We start from the raw sequence: 20,056 nt of genomic DNA, 5'->3' as shown, positions 1-20,056 counted from the left end.
GACGTTTTCTTTCTAGGAAGCTAGTTCTTATATATATATATATATATATATATATTGAATGCATTTGCATTTGAGTAAATATCCTGCAAGGTTGACTAGGTCAGCAGTAGCACAGGTAGTAGTTGAATACAACAATCTACTTCGTTAGCAATGGATATGAATATTTCCATCACAATTCACCATTTCATTTACATACACTCAGAACGTCACTGCTCTCTGAGTTTACGTAAACTTCTTCACTTTAGTTTTCCATATTTCTATAGAAAGAGGTCCACATCCCTTCTATGCAAAGACACGTTTTTCCTAATATAGTTGGCTCAAATAAAAACTGAGGCTTAGTTTTATATATTTCCTTGCAGCGTCCTTGAATCAACATGTCTTTATTTTACAACTATGTCACGTTATCTCCAGCAATAACTAGGCTACAAACACACATCTCTGCAATGCATATATGTGAGTATGTGGCTATGGATGAGAATATCCCATAAGTACATTTTACATTTTGCACTTATGTGACTTTCATCCTGGTCGAAATTTTCACTAGAGTTGTTCAGGTGTTTATTGGTTCGCTGCAATTTGCCAATAAACGCAGATACATTGTCGGTTTTCCCTATTGTTGCAGGCGCAGCGGGGTCTCGTTCAGAGCAATCTCAATCGGTGAGTTGGCCGCACCTGCACAACCCCGCTTCACCATCGATAAGCGTCGTCAGAGGCATATGCTTTGAGCTCTTCAATAATTTGTTAGTGACGCGTGTTTCTGAGGGAACACCACGGCCTTTTACTTGCTCCAATCAATCAGCACGATGTGCGTGTTCCATTTACCAACACACCCCATAATTAACATAACAACAAAGATGTTAATGGCATGAATATTGTTTGCTAATATGATCACGTCAGCCCAATCTGATCACCTCTGAAATAAGAATCCGATGTGGGTGATGTGCTATTCTTCGCGAAATCAGGATACACTGCAAACGTCTCTCGCTATTGTTGAATATCATCACTATCGCAATATAGTTCCGGTCAACTTAATATCATATTAGCATTTACTAAACTTATCAAGTAAGCATAACGTTTGTGCACACATGTTCATGTATGCCTTTTTCTGACTATTATAACTGGTATGTTGTCTCAGTAGAAAATTGCAGTGATTCTCTGTGTGGCATTGTGTGGGTTACATGAACCTTAACATGGTGAGCACTCTATCTTTTCCGAGCATCTTCATCGTAAAATTCTAAATACTGCACCTGATAGAATTTTTTCTTGAGTTCTTCGCCTTTTACAGGTCTAATTTTTGTGAAAACTTGTGCACTATCGTTGTTTCATGTATTTACCAATACACTAGCCTAGTCGTCAAAGTGCCGAAAAGGCTACATAGCGGGGGCTACTTTTATTTGCCTACGTCACGGTGAAAATTGAGACTACCTTCTATGTGGGATTCAAAAGCTAGCACGTATTATTTGTAAGCAGAACTCCGCGCTTCTAAATAATAATAGCTAGCATTTTAAAAGTTTGAGATGATTCGCGTCACTTCGAACTTTTAAAATCGCAAGCTTTCCCTATCGCTCTATCCGTTTATATGTCTCTAGCCTCTGGCTACAGGCACATAGATATCGTCAATATTTGTGCTTATTAACGGCCAGCATTTCAAACACCGCAAACCGTACGTGGCGTGCCTTTTAAATGAAGAATGACTGCTTATTAAGTTTTTTTTTTTTTTTAATAACTTCTTCGGTTCTCATGTAGATTTAAAAAGGCAATGTATTCGCTCTATTAAATTTCATGACTTTTGATGACTAAGTATCCCCATATCCAAAGGTACCGACTGGTGGTCGATACATCTTTGGCATATGCATAAGTTGTAATGTGTTGATAGCGTACTTCGGTGATCCGATGTTTTTGAAGCAGTTTTGCAGCCGCGAGCCCTCACTGAAAAGAAGCGTAGTGGCAAAACCGATGCAAACCAGTAAGAAACGGAAGTATGTACCGTAATTTTACTGTCTATAAAGGCGTGAAAGGAATGTTCATTGACTCTTGTCCATGTTGTACGCTGTTTTCACATGTACGGTCACTATAAACTGCCTTCATTCGTTGCAGGTGTTCAGTAGTATTACCTTAGAAAAATGGTTATATAATCTTGAATAAATTTAGAAGTGTCGGGTTAATTCGGCTTCTGCTTCTAGGGAGTCGCATGTTTTTTCCGAACGCAATTTTAGAACATAAACAGAACGATTCAGAGCGATTTCTACCTAGTGATCCTATGGCGTATATGGTCATTATTAAAATGTTTAATTCAAATGCCGTTATTTAAAATAAGAACCAATTTTCGACATAGAAGCATAAGAAAAACGACAGCCCTGAACGAATTACGGTTATCCCAAAACTCAATTACTTGCAGCGATAGGCATTCACTTCTGATTTAAAATCAAAAATAATTTTCGCAAAAGTGTGGAAAACATGGCTACGTTTAATAATCGTTTCTCAGCCTACTTCATTTATTTCATCTAATTCATCAGTTTTTTTTTGTCTCCTAACGAGCTTAGCGCGCGTTCTACTCTTAGAATGAACAATGTGTGAGTTACCGCTTACAATGACTGTAACATTTTCCCTAAGATCCCAACAAATTAAGTGTTTGACATCTCAATACGCTGAGATGTGCACCTTTGTTTGGCGGAAATCGAGAAGAACTGCATCTTCCGCTGTTTAGAGTGCAAGGCTGGGAAACTGCAAACTTCGATGCTTCTATTCATTCATAAATTCGTTCAAGGTCTTGTTGATTTAGATACGCGTTGTTCAACGATCGCATTAGAAACTGCTGCCATTAGAAACTTGAAGAAAAAATTGTTAGTACTTATGGTACTTAACATAACGTCAACGCCCGAAATCCAACTTTTGGCAAGACTTTGGCATCTAGCTCCTTACCTACCACGTAAATACCAACCCCGACCTCTGAACGTTAAATAGAAAGCGCAACGTGCGTCAATAGCGGCACAATAAGAAAGGAATTATTTTATACTGACCTGCGCATACACTGGAGAGCATGTGACACTTGATGGGCAGCCAAGTTGTGATCGAGCTCCAATATTGAAACTTGTTCCAGCGTAACCGACATGCCTGTGCGGTCTTTGGCACTTTTGCAGGACGTCATGCGCAGCCCGTGCATTAGACGACACATCTGAAATATTAATTAAGCACGTATTACACTGATTTCAGGCCCAGAGGTTCATTATTTGTGTTAAATCAACGACTAGAAATTTGGGGTTTCGCTAAAAAACGAATATATTAAAATCCGACCTCTCTTCCCCCTCTTTAATATTAACGAGCTCTCTTTTATAGAGCACCTATTACCTGAATGGTATAGAAAACACGGGCTCAGCACAAAAATACTGCATTACAGGGCCATAGAAACCTAATTCAAATAGTTGGAGCTATCATTTGCAACTAGAGCGAGAAATAGAACGTTCATGATCTCTAAATATTGTATAAATGACAACCTTTAATTTGCAATAATCTAAATAACGCTGCTACGTGTAGAATAACAATAACGCAATGTATAGGTCCTTATTTGCTGGACACCTGAAAAATTAGAAGACAGTGCACGGTAAGGTGCTATCTTAGCAACCTTACGATTATAATCTTCAAGCTAAGTTGATTGACTTGTAAAACATGGGCCTAGATGGCGATTATTTCCTCTGTAATAGCAGACCATCTCCACAGGTGCTTATAGCCTGGCAGGCAGACACTTAGCGAGAATTTCAAAAAGCGATTCCAAAGTGTAATAAAGCAAAATCCTTTAAGGCTAAATCTACCTTAAAATTATTCGTTTGCTGGGATCGCTCGTAACTTTCTTCCTAACGGATTTTTGGGCTGTACTTCTACAACCTGCAACCGCGACGATCGATGCGACACCTCCTCCTACCGCTTTCTCTTTATATTATATTGTAGGCGATTATGCCAAGGCCGTTCCTTTGTTTTCTTGATATCCAGCTCCTCCGCCATCTCACCGCCGCCTGACTCATAAAGCTTTGCCTCTTCTTCATCACACAGGGCCTCACACAATATGCTGTAATATTTAGACCAAGGCTTCACGATAGGTACTGTAGTGTTTGACAACAATCCGTATTACCTGGTCTACTTCTACTTAGAGTACCGAATTTACCGTTAGAGTACCTCTGTCAAGGTTCGTGATCGAAATATGAGATACTCACATCGACGTACAGGAGCAACTTTGCCAATGCCTGCTGTGCATAAATCTAGCAAGGGAGTCGACGCTTACCCTTTTTCGCTTCGTCTACTACGGAGTACTGCCAGCTCGGTTCAGTGAAATCCTAGGGAGCAAACTGATAATAATGAATAGCCCGATGCATGTGCAAGTGTTGATTCTTCATGCGTGACATCAAAACGGCCGGCGCCCCCGAAGCAGCGTTGAGTAGTTGCATGTCACCCTCAGCGAAACGAACCATGTAGACAAATTTCTCTACGAATTTCATGTCCGCTTCTCATCAGACGCAGTGCGCTCGCTGAGCTATTCATTACTTCTGCAGTCATTTAGTTCCACGAGTCGTGGAACCTTCGTTTTTGTCCATACACTGGTGTCCATATATTCTAACATCGATGCTAATTCCTTCTGTATAAAGACGTCATGCACTCAGCTGGTGCTTCAGCGGTTGGCGACATATAAATGAGGATTAAAGGTAATCCTTACTTATTTCGCACAACATGATGCCGTACCAGACGCAACAGCCATCTAGTCCCAGCGTGCTTAAGCTTCTGTAGACTCACTAGCCAGCTAGCAAGCCATCCAATCATGACCGAGTGGCGTCCGTCTTAGCAGCAAAATATAGAGCAACTGCACAGAGTTGCTTGTATCTATGAAGCTTTGCACTTCCGATTCCGGGTGCAGTGAGCACCATGTGGATTGGATAGCTTTGAGCTTCAAACTCAATCTATCTGCAACATATAGCACATCCAAGTACAACCTCATAGCGAAACACAGCCACCATCTATCTCGATTAGTATCTTAAACAACCCATAGCGGCTTGTTGTCCGCGGGTGAATGCGATGTTGCCCATCCTTTGCCTCAACCGCCTCCTTATAATAATAGCAGTACCCCTAAGTGCGTAAACACACGTATACTCATCCTCCAGCAGCACTCGTAGAAAGCCACGACTATTAGCGTTTGAAGCAACGGTAATCACACCCAGTCAAACATACCAAGCAAGCAAGCGAAGCCTGCCTGACCAACGCACACCCATCAAGCCGCTCGTTGTGGATCGCCGGGCGCATCTATCCCATTGACTCCCAAAAGATCCCTAATCACGTCGGCACGTAGTGACGAACCCATTACTACAAGCGCCCACTACGGCCGACATCCATCCAGTACTTACCTATCGATTCTTTTACGTTCCTTTTCTTCATCTGTGCTGTCTCGCACTACTAGCAGACAGCTACTAAGGGCTATTGCATTCATGAGGTCTCTGTCTTTGCCATCGTACTAACTTAGTAGTCGACTGACCTCAGATTGCTTCAATCACTCTTGATAATTCACTTCTTTGCAGCTTCCTTGACCTCCACTGGGAGAAAACGGCTCGAGGAAGGCTATATTCTCCAGCCACAACTGTCTCGCGCCTCTTCTCTAGGTCAATGCTAGGAGAACCGCCCAAATAATTGCATTAATGTTCATCCCGCCTTGGATCGCTAGAAGATTTCTGCTACCTCCAATCAATACTGGACCTGAGAGACCATTGGAAACAGAGCACAGACACGCTCGCCCAAAAGCTGTCCAGGAAAGCGGAGGCGGCAAATTATGCACCCACCTAAAGACCACTAGAGCTCATCTCTGATAGAGGTGGTTACATTGCTGGCACACTATTGGCAAGGTTTACCAGCGTCTCGAAAGCGGCCAGGCTTGTGTTTGTGTGATGCCTGCCAAAAGAGCCGTATATACAGGACAGTCAGACCTTACTTTGTTTACCTAAAGGATAAGGATCGCACTCGATATAGAGCCACTATTTCTATAAGCACATGAGAGAATATAAGATATCAGATTCAAACCTACATGTGTTCGTAGTTTCTCCTATTATTTGCGTGCTATTATAAACATTATAGTAGGCACAGTATTGAGTAATCTTAAGGTACGGATTACATAAACGTAATGAGCGAATGCATAAATAATGTTTGCGTGATTCAATGTTGAGATTATAGTTTCTTACTCTTACCATTGGATACTACACACGTAAAAAGGTTCACGCTTTACCGTGGCCAGGATAGGACTATTTTGCTGGTTCCGAATGCTCTTGGTAAAAAACTGAATGCTAAATAGAATAGCTACATATATTTGACAGCATAATAATAATAATAATATCCGTTTATTTTATATTTTAAAGCCTCTGTTTTCTAAACCTATGTCTCATTAGCTTTATAATGTTAATCTTTTAGCTCAATATTGCTGTTACTATAAGAAAACCTGTTAAATCGAAACTGCCAAAATGCGATGATGAAGCCCTGCGCGAAACCTTTTCCACCGTTACCAGGGGTTCCATATCTTTTTCAATATATAATGTGTTCGTCTTCATAAATACATCATGCTATCCAATGGGCCTAGCTACCCAAATGGGTTTAGGATCAAACATGAGTTGTATAGTAACACCTGTGAAAAGGACGCCAACTACTGTCGTAAACGGCTCTATGAAAAAGTGTTGACGCCTCTATTCAAAAGTCCAACAATTCTAACTCAAGCCGATGTGCTATAGAAACAGCACATAAGAGAACCACACATGACTCGAAGCGACTTAGCGCAAACAAACTCAGACGGTACCGTTACTAGCCTTAGAGGCCGCCTTACCTAGCTTCCCTTCTTCATGAGGGGGAGGTACAGTGAGTTCTTACTCTAGCCTTCCTCTGGCAACTCTCTCAGACCAAGTCTGTCTGACTTGGGGAGCCCTTAGGGACCAAATCAGGCGAGCCAGATATCGAGAAGGAGTGCCAGACACGCCGCAATAATAACAAGGAGAAACAAAAGGAGAATTCGAAAGCAGGATAGGGGAGGAGGTGGATAGATACAATGAGAGAACCAAGCGAAAGAAGGCGGCACGAAGAGAAACCCAGCTGGACATCTGTTATACTTGTCTTTTGAGGAAGAAGGCAGCTGTGCAAGTTGGTTCTTTAGGGGGTTCTGTGAGATCAGGGATATGAGCGTAAGAGCTCACCTGGATGTAGAGCGGCACACCCAACAGGGATGGGTCAATACGAAGTAAAGGCGAATTTGGGCTAAGCTGAGAACGACACGAACGCGCTCAAACAATTCGAAGTGCCGAAACAAAAATGGCTATAGGGTACGGGGCTGCTATATTGGGTGCAGTGGTGTCTTACCAGTTATAGGGCAGAAATGTCGTAGTAGAAAATTGCTACGCTAATACCTAGCGACTACGCGATCTCCGCCCTGGTACGCTTGCATCGATATACAGACAAATACATACACATACACATATAGACACTCTCGGCTCAGACGGTTCGGTAGGTGCCTCAATCTGAGTGGGGAAACAACGGGGAGCAGAACGAAAAGAAGATTCCCATCAACTGGCGCCGTTTGCGTTAATACTACTGCTGCTGCGAATCCTGCTCGTACCCCTAAATAGTGTGCGGTGGTGGCAGCGATTGTCCTGGTCTTCGGGGCCCCAGGAAACTCAGTCGGATTCGCTTTGGTCACCCTATGCCAGATCAGCCACACCGACATCCCTTGAGTCCTTGGCCAAGGTAGCTGCATCGGCAGAGGGTCAGAAAGTGGTGACTCTATGAGGGAAAGCGTCGTAGACGACACTGAATGCTATTGCAAGTCGAGTAAGTCATCAGCGGGAAGATAGCGGCTGGCCACTGAGGGAGTAATTTCTTTCGCTTTTCGCAAGGATGGAGTAGACACAAACTCACACCAATTGTGTTGAAGTGCTGCCAGAGAACAAAGCTCAAATCATCAATCAGGTAATGCCAATGGAATCGAATAAAAGGGGAAAAAGGAAAAAGTGCGTTAGGCAGCGAGCTGCTGGAGAAGGACTAAAGTCATTTTATAAGTAGATTTCACTACCATTAATTTCGAACGAGCAGATTTAGCTATATAGTACTAATACTTGGTAATAACGAGAATATAGTTTTCTCACATGCTCAGTGAAAGCAACATTTTTTTAAATATTTTTTAGATCCACTTTGTGGTAATTTAAAAATAATGACTGCACAAGTGGTGATTTAATAATAATAATGCAAAACCAAGAATACGATACATTTTTAAAGCTTTACCTCAGGATAGATTTTAATTTTACAAAAACTGACTGCTCTAAGCACCTCCTGGCAAGCGTAACGGAGTCCTTATAAATTTCTTAGCCTAGTTGTAACTCAATGCTGTACATGTACGCTGTGAAGGCTGGCAACATACTCTCATAGCTGTGTGCAGTACGTCAACGTTTTTGTTTCGTCGAGTGGAGAGCTGATTATCGAGTAGTTCGGCCAACTTTTGCAATTCAATGTTCTCCTTGACCTGACAGCGTTGGAAGCGTCGCATATAGCCAACAAGTAATTCTGCGCCGCCCGTATTGATGCGTTCTTGCAAATCAATGTTCCCCAGCCTGAGCGTCCACATAAAGCAAGTGAAATAATTACTGTTATGTAGCATTCAGTACGTAAACGAACGTAGAATTATTTACAACTTCTAAGCAAGTTAGATACAATAAAGAGGTACTATGCACTTCATTAGTATACGAATAACGCAATAGACACCACATTTAATCCTAAGTAGGAAGTATTCAAACTGTCCGATTTTTGCAAAGAACTCAGGTCTTACTTTTCGGCAATCGTAGCTTGTTCATTGATGCCGACATTGAAGTAGATTGGGGTCAGACCAAATTGCAAGCGGAACTTCGTATTGTCTAAAGATGTATTGAGAAATGCAGCCGACTCGATCACTGAATCTGGCACAGGCAAAACTACCCGTAAATTTACTCTGGAATGAAGTTCGATTGTGTTAGTTTTGAGTGACGCTCCATAAAAACGGTAATCATGAATTCAATCATTTATATTAAAGTAGGCCCCGTACATTACACCGGTACTTTAAGTTCCAATCTTTTTCAAAAGAAAAAACTATTTTTTGTGAAGATTGCGGCGAATCCTTACTATTGAAGCTGACTTTGCTTTTACTATTTTTGCCTAAAATAGTAATAATAATAATAGATTTTAAACACCTTTTTTTTTATTTCACGCAAATTAGCGAACGAACGACGTTGTTTAGTTGATAACCAGCCTCGTATTTCTGTTCGATACATATACTCAGACAATTCCATTTACATCAGTACTATTAAAATAGGCACACAGTATGGTAAGACAATACGCTTCCTTGCTTACCTGCTTCCTTCAATACGTGGTCCAGGCCCAACCTTGCTACTGAAGGCTTCAATAATAAATGTGACGTTCCGAAGATCTTTTACAGCGACAAGCATATCTTCCATCATTCCGCGTTCGTCCCCGTAGCAACTAAGGTATGACGCAAAAGTCGCTAGAGCACTTCCGGTTGAACCGAGTGACCGTAGCAAAACCTGATCTGGACTCTGGCACCAAAATTTGGCCTGCAATGCTACGACAGTAGCCGTGAGCGACTGAGCGAAACAGACGTCGCGCCTATCGGATCAATGAACATTAGAATACTTATCAAAAACTTGCTATGCTACACTATAGTACCACTGGACCAACCGTTTTTAAATTCATATATTTCTCGACATAAAAGACCAATGAATTTATACTGTCCTGTTTCAAGTATTTGTATACAATGAATCGAAGGTAGCAAGAGATGAGGTACACACGCACAAGCCAACATCTTTCACCAAAGGAAAGTTTAGTATAACTGGTGGTGTGTAAAACACTCTGAATAGATGTACATGTATTCCGTACCGGTATCTTACGCTGTAGCTTAAAGAAGCAGTGTGTGATGGCTCCTTGAGCGAGAGCAGTCCATAGGTAACCCGGGCGATCCTATCCAGCGTCTGCATTGCGCTTCGGAGTTTACGGACACTCGGTCGCAGTTCTTCAGCCCAATACTCTTCTTGCTGGTTTAGATTGTACACTTTGGTTGTCATACACATTGTCGATGCTCGAATGTTTAACGATGTAATATCCAACGGTTCGAAATCCTCGCAAAGGTCTTGGACTGGCGTGTGGCTACGCGGTGTGGGCGTAGATCTATAATCGATATATCAGGATGGGCTCAATTAGATGCATGTACACCTTACCTTAAGAGCTATAATGCGTACTTTACGTAGGTATGCTATTTTTACTTTCGGCAACTATCATTGTAAAAATGCCACCTAAATGCAATCTTGTCAAATCATTTTTAGAACAAAATTTTTTACGGGTCCAGTTTTGACGAGCCGCTATAGGGAAAGCATTAATGCTGTACCTCGCATTCTGCAGGGTCGTGCTTCCGCTATTGAAGTCTCGTTCATCCTGTTTGTTGTCTTGTTCATCATCCTCATCGTCGCTAATATCCTTGAGAGTGAAGCCTCCGCTTGAAGAACAGAGCTGACGTGGAAGCGAAGCAGATTTATTTCGGTTTAACGATGGAGGGCCAGCATCCATCAGGTTGAGTGGAAGAGCCTTTCGCAGCTCGGCGGTCGAACCGGTGCAGCGCGCTGTATCCCAAATGGCAAGCGCCTCTTCAATCAAGGATTTTTCACAGGAAACCTGTAGAATATTATACCACAAAATCAATGCTAATGGCCATTTAGTTTTTTTGCGAACTCAACGAGGAAACAACCCGAAAAATATACAAAACAAAAATCTAAAGAAAATAAGATGTTTTTATTATTATTATTATTAGTTGCCCGTAAGGGGCAGCATCAGAACCGTTTCCTCTCATCCTATATACAAATTCACTTATAAACATTGATCCTGCTACAAAACAGTAGAACACGTCGAGTACGTAACGATGTATTATTCGGTTATTATTAGAGAAGGCTATTGAAAAATGCACGCTGCGCTGGATCAATTAAGTATATCGATGGTCAAACATTTGATTTATTTTAGCTTGATTTTTTTTACCTGATTTATTTTTATTAGGAACTGTAACCCATGACTCCCTAAAAAAAAGCAAAATACCTTCTCTCTTTACGTGATTCTTTTCGCGTTCTGCGAGATGATTTTTAGGTGTGTTAGAGTTGGTACAGAATACAAAACCAATTCATGATGAAAAGCTCTTACAGATACAAAAAGCTTGCACGACGTACTGTTTTTAGGTGTGATGAAGCTGTTTATAACAATGTTCTAGGAAGATTACACATCAACGATCTAAACATGATTAATAAATTTAAAAAAATAGCCAAAACGTGCCCTGAAGTGTTTTTCATTGTGTGAACAATCACTAAAGCACAGTAATTATATAGTCAAACGGCAGAAATACGGCCTTCGATCAGCATTCCCTTCGCGTAACCCGCTTAAGAATCCCAAAATGGCACCTCTCTATACTACATCAAATGGAACTAAATCGAGCAGTCGAATGACCCAGCTACGCTAATTAATGTTAACGGTAGCCCCCTACCAGACCGAACTTACCGAGAGTTTTTTTGCTTTTACATTGATCTTTTCGACCAGCGTCATCATGACGTGTACGTTTCGCAGTTGCGCATTATATAAGAGGCTTTCGAGGCTCGACTCAATGTCTTCCCGAAGCTCCTCGATTGTCAATATACTCTGTGCCATCTGTGACAGCCTATCAGGCCCCAGAATTGACTGAGCCTCCCACGAAGCGTCCATAGCAGCATTCTGGGCTTGCGCCGTCGAATGCATACCCTTCAACTGCTTCAACTGGCGATGAAGACCTCCATGCGCGTACCTATGAAATATTGACATAAAATTTGTTTACAGATAGTGCAATAAGCAGAACGCAAGACGAAGTACTTTGACAAGTGTAATGCATTTGAGAGAATCAAGAATAAAGCTAATCTTTGTAATAGGAACGTAGCGTATTCATTTTGTGATTTCAAAATGCGTTCGATATCACGTATATCTGCCAGCTAGTTCTGAAACACGCCCTAAAAATAGTACCCAATTGGGTTTATTTATGCGAAGAAGTGGTAATACATACATAACAATCAGAATTTTTTTTATTGACTACTTTTACCACTTCTTTGATTTTGACACTAGATTTACGTTTTAGATATCCTCATTCCTTTTAGAGCACTTAAAATAGCCTTACTTATGCGGATATGCCGTAAACGCGCCAACAGTGACGACATCGTAATCACAGACATCCTTGTTCTTATGCTGGCGTACTGCCATTCTTTGCAGATGCAGATTGACAGGTACAAACTCAAATGGTCTGTCTCCCTTCATAATGCTAGTCTTGAAAGCACTGCCGCAATAATCGGCGAGTGTATCAGAAGCTTTATGGTATGTCTCAATGAGATGCATGTGACGCCGTACTGCAATGGACTGTAGCGACCTCCACTCGCCTTCAGTAGCTGACTCCATGGAAAGAACAATCTCCAGCAATCGTTTCTCTTCTGTCATCCATAAATTTCTACAAACCAAATACTCATTTTATGATGTGTAAATAAATTTTAAAATGTGTGTGTGTGTGTGTGTGTGTGTGAGTGTGTCGTGCACTAAATTTAAATTCAGTTTTTAATAAAAAAAATAATAATACTACAGAAACTAAATATGTTTGTAGAAAAACGTCTTCAATTATATCGACTAAGCATAAATTTTCCCTTTTCGGATTAGATGTACTGCTAGCTTTGACTCTAGATGTTGCAGTTACACTATTTCATTCTAATAATTATCTATAGAATTTATTTGTAAAGCTATAGTCAAGCTACTCCGAAAGATGCTTGGCCACCCTCAAATTATCCTCTAAAGCAACAAGCAAGCCATGACTAACATGATTCTAAGGAAAAAAACTAACGTTCGTTTTAATGATTAAAAAATGTGCATACACTAATCTGTGTAAGTAACAGAGACCCATCTGAATGAATATGCTTACAGCAGAAGTTGGGGTATTGTAAACGATAATCTGCTTTCGGCCATAATTTCCGAAACAATGAGATGTGCCCCAAGTCCTGTGTGAAAACGGTACATTGTACAGAACAGATTCTCAAAAAGACCGCTCCGAGAAATACGCTCCTTAAACGTTGATGACGACTGGAACAGTAAAAAATAAATCGAATCTGTTACATAACATAGTACAGTGAAAATATCTATTGGCTTAACTAGTAATTTATTACGTAGTCAATGTGCATATTGTACGCAGTTAGGAATTTTTTCTTAAGCTAGTTAGGAAAGTTAAGAAAATTTTGCATTTAATTTTGAAAGAGTCATGTAATGAAATAAGTTTTTCTCTGGTACGGAAGCTGGGTGACACATAAGACCTCGGATTTATATAGCGGAATACTTATAATTTACTCAAGTCCTTGTCTCAACTCTGTATTGTTCTACACTTACAAAATCGGTGCGTGCTGCAATAGTGACAAACCCAACCGTCTCATGATCGGGTGATCTGAAAATGATTAGAGATGGCTCTGTTACTATCCACGACAAACTCTATATTTGTGAGTCAATTTAATAAACTCTGTAGGATGTATCCAAAAGCGCTAATTCCATGTGTTAAGAGTACGATTATTCCACGAGCCAAAAACACAACAATGACACAACGTACTTATGGCAGCGGGGCAAGATTTTAACATGTCTTTTCGATGCGGTTTAACAGATAGAGTACCTTGAATACACTGGGGCCTTAAGTGCACACCTGGCCACAAGATTCAACATTAAAAAAAGACATCGTTTATATGTACTGATAGGTTCTCGTGAAGGTCCATGGATAGCGTATCTGACAACTAAGCTTGAAACACGTGAATCGTAAATTCCAACCTTGAAATAGAGCTCATAATTTTTCCCGTTAATGGGCTGAGCTATTGCAAAGCTTACATGAGCGGCAGCCGGGGTTGATTATCTGATGGCATTGTGAGTGATCGTAGGGAAAGTGAAGCACACCCGATGAATGATTTCGTTTTCGTAACGCGCTCCTTTACATCGTAACAACATACACGGATTGAACTTGACGTAGTGCAAAATCGTCCAGTAAGTTCGACATTCAAAAGATACGTTGGATTCGATGAACGCTGTAAGACAGATTGACTCACGTTAAATTTAGAACAAGACTTTCAATTGTTTTTTCAACCGAACTGGTGTGAAAATACTAATATATAGTATTCATACTTCGAACATCAATGCTATTCAAACTGATAAAGAAATTGTTTTAATGTCGTTTAATCACTCAGACTGATAAAGATGATTGTTTAACTTTTGAGAACCACTTACCTCAACGACCTCTGTGTGTCCGCAGGTGTCCCAAATAGCAGGTGCCAGGCTGCCCATGAGAACAAGCATTGAGTTTGGCGGCCGTCCAGAATGATCGCAACGAAGGTTGTCGCAACTGAGCTCCAATAATAACGGCCGCAGCTCATCAGCACCTAGCAACAGAAAAAAAATTACGTATAAAAATAGGGAAAATAACAAACAAGAAGCAAAAGACCAGTTATATATATATATGATGATAGATACACTAAAATGTACAACTTCATAAATCAATCGTGCCATTTGTCTTAACAATTATTTGTGTAAAATTATAATTTCCTTAAAAAACAAGTACCATACGCGCTCGATGTACTTCCTAACGGCTACAAGGATTCTCGCTTTCCTTTAGTCTACTCTGTTCTGAAGGAACAAACTAAATTGAATTGTACACCGTTCGCAGGTACTTAACCGAAGCAAGTGGAGGAGAATCTGGCTGCATCTTGTAAAAAAATACTATGAAAAACACAACTCGGCAGAGGTATAAATAGGTATATTAAAGGTACGTAATCACTGAAGGCTTTGCGCTTATCTTTCGACAAGTATGTCATCTTCAACTATAATAGATTACAAAATAAAAAAAACGCTCGATTAAGCGGACCCACATATGCACGTCATCCGAGCATATATTACTACAAAAGTAAATAAAAACAAATTTGCAATTCAGTTAAAATGACATTTATTACTGTAAACATGAATACAGCGCATGTTCGTCCCCATGTTACAAATTGCACTTAAACTATTAAACAAAGTAATTCGAACGTTCTTTGGTGTCGTACAGATATCGGTTTTCTAATTGGGATTATAACAGTAGTATTAAATAAAGCAGGAATCGAAACGCGGCAAAAAAAAATTAACGCAAGTTATTAATTGTATGACTGGATAATTTTTAGGTGAAATGACAAGCAGCCTTCCGTCGTTATCCTTGTTTTCATATTTAGGTAGAATCATTTCCAGGTGTACCGCATACCTCTTTTGTTTGACATATCATACGACTTTGTACTATATAAATATGAACGCGCTAAATAAAATAACTACTTGTTTCTCATCTCAAGCCTAGATTCTCATTCACGCTACAGTCAGATAAAATCTTTTATCATTTGACTTTAGATATACAATAACTGTGCAGCAAAAATCACAGATTCCATTAAGGTAGCTGAGTTTTATTTTGAGGTAACAGGAAAGAAAAAAAATATGGATATCAGGTCTCGTATTTAGCTATCTATTAAACCTTTTTTTTTTTAATTACATTGAGTATTATCGTATCTGGCTTTCTATAGATATTCCACAAAACGCTTTCTATAATATATATAATCGGAGACTCCCTGCTAGTGACCTGATGTGACCCGCCGTAGCAGTTAACGATTCCGTCTACGTCCGCTGCTCTTAATATTAAAGCCTTCAGAAGGTATTCTATGGTAAAAATACGAATAAACGCTCATGATATCAACATATCCTCGTACATACTTATTTTTGTTAGCTCACATTTAAAGCGACAAACCAAGTAATGACAACTTTATTCTCACCTTTACTTGGGGGGGGGGGGGTACGCTAGAAAGAACTAGGTAAACGATTAGTATAAACAACAACAACCACCACACACAATGGTATGTCCGCTATACTATGTCATTTTGTAAAACTGTTAACTTAAGGAGGAGCCTTAAAAGGAAGTAAGCTATGGATAAATATAGCAACACGAACTCCGTAATTAAAATCTTTCCCATCTAAACCAACGACTAGTCAAGCGATATAAGAACCTACGTCAGTAGCCACGTTTGAGTTAATGATTTATTGCCTATTGGCCAAGTGTGTATCGAATATGAAATCTGCAAACTCAGTGGCTATTCCACTAGGTTCTTTTTCACTTGTGTCAGTGGGAATGATGAGTTATTACTTCAATGACATAATAAACTTCTACGCTATAGTTTCAGTCGAAAGTAATCAAAGGCGCCTGCTCACATTCCTCCGATCCGTAATGGCTACTATCCGATGGTTGAGGCGACGAGCTCTTGGTGAGCGGGCCTTCTTGGGCCAAGGCCAACCCTGCCCGCAGCTCTTCCGCGGTTCGTCGAAGGTTTTCTATCGAAGCACTTGTGAATGCGTGCATCCACGAGTCACGCTCGGCCTCAGACAATGCGCCCAAGTAAATATGGTCTTCCATGTTATACACTGTAATGATGGAAGCAATAACAAACTGTAAGACAATGATTTCCATTTCGTGAATTCTGATTGCCGAATAGTTCGATGTTTATTCGACGACAACCAACAATATACTACTCGAAAAAGACTCACTTCGAAAAGCACGGACACTTAATATACTATATTAAGATCTATTGCAATTTAGATAAAATATTTATACAAGCAGTAGCTAGAACACTCCGCTGGCAAATTTAATCAAATCAATTTAATAATATAACGTAAGAAAGTGATGCGGAGAAAACTTCTGCTTGTGTCAGGTATCGACCAAAGCCATACTTCGGACCTAACGAGAAGCAAAACATCGTTTGATTTCGGGGTCCCATTTCCACGTGGCAATGCTCCAGTACAATTAGGCCTTGTGGCTCCGAACACGGATCTCGGTTACGTAGATAAAATAAAAGATTGCCCTTTAGTCTAAACCATCGCTCCGTGTACACTGAAATGTAGGAAGACAACATTAGATTAAACGCAACACTACGTAAAGCTATCATAGAGGCAAAGCCATTGTATTCGTTTCGTTTTCGTATAAGTATTCGTTATCAATAGAATTAGTCCTTAATCTTTTTTTACTAGCGCTAATGTGTACTTTTTTATAATTACAGCAAAATTAATGTCTTCAAGGTACTTTATACGGTAAGTTACCGCACAACTATCAGGTAATTCAAAAAGTAATTTCAGCAACTTTTGAACTGCATTTCTTGTTTACTTTGCCCTTTTTACTGTTTCGCGTTAGCACCACCCTTGATAATTCGTTTTAGTCCGTTAGTACCAATTACTGAGCAAGAAAATTACAAGACCGGAAAAACGCATTTCCCATATCGTCCTTAACACTAACTTTGGGCTACGAATCGACGGATGCGGTCAAATACTCTGTCTGCGAAAACTAATTTCAATATTTTAAAACCGCAAATCTAGCTACAAGCCACGCTTCTGGAGGCCACATTAGGCGCGCAACGATGCAACGCACACGGCAACTTCTATTTCACGAAAATTCGACCTAGGCATCACATAAGCCTTCTGAAGGGCTAAGCCTTTGCTGTTGTACTATTTGAATTGCCTGTATGTTTAAGGGAAAGATGTTTAAGGACGAGCATGGGTTACATAAAAGTTCAGTAAAAATGCCAATGCAGATCCTTTGGAGATGTGGACATCACTATTTGCAGCAACAAAGAAAAACTGCGATTTCTATACAAAATCGATAGAAAATAAACGCGGTATATTTTATGACCTTTCACGAAAAACAAATGTTTAAATTCTAGATTGCTACGTCAGAGGATTTGCCGGAATCGGGGATGTTCGTAGAAGACTTTAAAACACAGTGGACTAATGAATGCAGCGTGTGGCTCAACCCCGCAAACACGAAGGAAAAAATCGAAGGTTATGAAACAAGGGGATCATGTTGAATTACGACGTTTAGCATTGAACAGTTCCGATGAATCGGAAAGCTACAACAAACCCTGGACATTTTTGTACGATCATGTTACATATCAGACCTTGCCCTATCGAATTATAAGAGTTTGGCCTTGAGTAAAAATGACACTAAGAATAAAAATTTAAGAATAGGTAGCTTTTATCAATATCCGTTCTTTAATTGAGAAATCGGCTTGTCATCTAAACACCGTAGCACTGCCATTTAAGGCCAAACATGTTTGGTTTTAAATGGCGAACGTTAGAAAGGGAACTGAAGCTCTTTCAAGATTTGACAACACTTAAAAAAAGCGAAAACGACTTTTTCTTTACCGACCTAATATATCCGAAAAAAATGTCCATACCATCGCTTTTTCGAAAGAGAATTCCATCTTGCTTGTCTTTGAAGAATAACACTCCCTCTTTATCGAACTTGATGGCGGGCTGTGAGGCCACTGCCATCAGCTCTTTCATGTTGTACCTCATCGCGACACCAATCGTTCACTACCAGCTGTCTGTAATTAAAGATTGTAGTTCAAAGTGCTTGTTATTATTTGACACATTATTGCCATTTCTACATGCTTCCTGATAAAACATCATTTCCAAAAGCTAGAGTGCTAGTTAAATGTTTTACATGTGCTTAAATTAGCGCTTTGAGAACACAGGTGCGTAAAAAAAAAGTTGCTTAGCTCTTCATGCGTTTTACATCTTAAACCAATTTCATAGTGACCCGTGTTTGTATTCTTTCTCGAAAAACGAATAATTAATACAAATCAAAGGAATTTATTGACTTCAATTTACAATAGTGCCGCCGTAGAGAATGCCAGGAACTTATCGACTGCTTATAATTGCAACATTTCATTCATGGACTGGCAATTAAATTTGTGATGAAGAAAAAAAACTCTGTCAATTACAACGAATTAGAAGTAGAAATACGTGAAGCGCTGTCATATAAAATAAAATACAGACAGTATCATTAAAACCGAGAATTTTTAGTAACGCATCGAGTATAAAGCCAATTAACTTAATTGCCCTAAACTTAATGACTCTGTTTCACCGGTACCTGGACTATTGGATAATGTTATCTATAACGTTCTTTGCTTCTGCGATTTATAAGCACAAAACACGGTTTGAAAAATGTACGCTACATGAATAAAGATATCCTACAAAGGCCCCCTACTATGAACGTGGTAAGCCTCTTTTATCCAGTGAATTTTCATTCACTCTTAAAACAGTAGGTTTTGATTTTTCGATCGATGATCGATCCGCCGATCTAGTTCCCAAACACTGACTGGCACTATACGAATCTTACTTAGTCCTTGCAGACACAGACGTCGTCGTTCTAAAATAGATTTTGCACTGTTCCATGACAATATCACTACTATACACACCGCAATATATGAATAAGGCAAAATATTTATCGCTATGTTATAGCTTCGTTATATTTTTGGATGAGGTTGCACAACAGCTTCCATGTGTGGTTAGGTAATTGTACCGTTCTTCACAGAATGAGGCCCCTAATAATTAATTATTTTACGCGTGTATATCGTATACCTTTGTTATTCTCCAGGCGCTCAACTATTTTCTCCATCACGATCATATGATTCCATGTGTATGCTCTACAGAGACATTTCGCGAACACTCAAGTTCAGTCGTTCGGCGAAATTCTTCTCATGAGTACAAATGGAGCGCCGGAAAACGAGAGCTTTTCAGAGATTGCTAGTCGTATGTTCGAACCACAGTAAAACCACTTGAGCTGACGTACCAACACACACATCTCTACGCCATCGTATCGTCCGCACTAGCGCAGAGCGTAGAAGCTTAGTAACAGTAGAAATTATACCGTTTGGTTGTAACCAGCCAGATCACTAAGTCCGCCAGCAGCTCTGTAATGACAATCCCCCTTTCACTTAGTTACTCTCCCATGTACCGACGATAGCAAAAGCTCACTAAGCCTTCTACCATCACAAAGAACTATACACAAGCAGAAACATTGCTCACGAGGGCCCTTTTTCTCCACAACACTCCGCCGGAGATTTGATCGACCCCTCGGGTAAAACAATGACTG

At 40.1% G+C, this 20,056-nt stretch overlaps 1 protein-coding gene across 2 annotated transcripts; it reads right to left on the bottom strand.

Annotated features, from left to right (window-relative positions):
- Positions 1 to 335: 335 nt before the first annotated feature.
- On the bottom strand, positions 336 to 20,056 carry LOC111250211 (inositol polyphosphate-4-phosphatase type I A-like). 2 transcript variants are annotated; one of them, XM_022805094.2, is made up of 17 exons: positions 19,543 to 20,054; positions 18,354 to 18,503; positions 16,865 to 17,017; positions 16,342 to 16,551; positions 14,350 to 14,501; positions 13,957 to 14,150; positions 13,474 to 13,528; positions 13,016 to 13,173; positions 12,230 to 12,553; positions 11,587 to 11,866; positions 10,436 to 10,719; positions 9,931 to 10,218; positions 9,388 to 9,660; positions 8,831 to 8,989; positions 8,426 to 8,615; positions 3,021 to 3,175; positions 336 to 1,929 (listed from the first exon to the last, which is right to left on the bottom strand). In XM_022805094.2, exons 2-17 carry the CDS (start codon positions 18,472 to 18,474, stop codon positions 1,797 to 1,799), a joined length of 3,129 nt encoding a protein of 1,042 aa, XP_022660829.1. In that variant the 5' UTR covers positions 18,475 to 18,503; positions 19,543 to 20,054; the 3' UTR covers positions 336 to 1,796. The 2 variants fall into 2 exon arrangements, with proteins under 2 accessions (XP_022660829.1, XP_086838459.1); XM_086982333.1 differs by lacking the exons at positions 336 to 1,929; positions 8,426 to 8,615 and having other exon boundaries at positions 3,040 to 3,175; positions 19,543 to 20,056.

Source organism: Varroa destructor, unplaced genomic scaffold (genome assembly GCF_002443255.2).
Source record: "Varroa destructor unplaced genomic scaffold, Vdes_3.0 BEIS01000001.1, whole genome shotgun sequence".
NCBI classification, from domain to species: Eukaryota; Metazoa; Arthropoda; class Arachnida; order Mesostigmata; family Varroidae; genus Varroa; species Varroa destructor.
The sequence above is the reverse complement of the archived record's forward strand: the minus strand, read 5'-3'. Positions and strand labels throughout refer to the sequence as shown.

Coding starts and splice junctions, on each gene's coding strand:
- LOC111250211 (XM_022805094.2), bottom strand. CDS start 18,474: ATGAGGTACAACATGAAAGAGCTGATGGCAGTGGCCTCACAGCCCGCC. Junction 17,018..18,353: donor TCTCTTTCGAAAAAGCGATG/GTATGGACATTT, acceptor CCTACATTTCAG/TGTACACGGAGCGATGGTTT. Junction 10,219..10,435: donor ACGACCCTGCAGAATGCGAG/GTACAGCATTAA, acceptor TATCGATTATAG/ATCTACGCCCACACCGCGTA.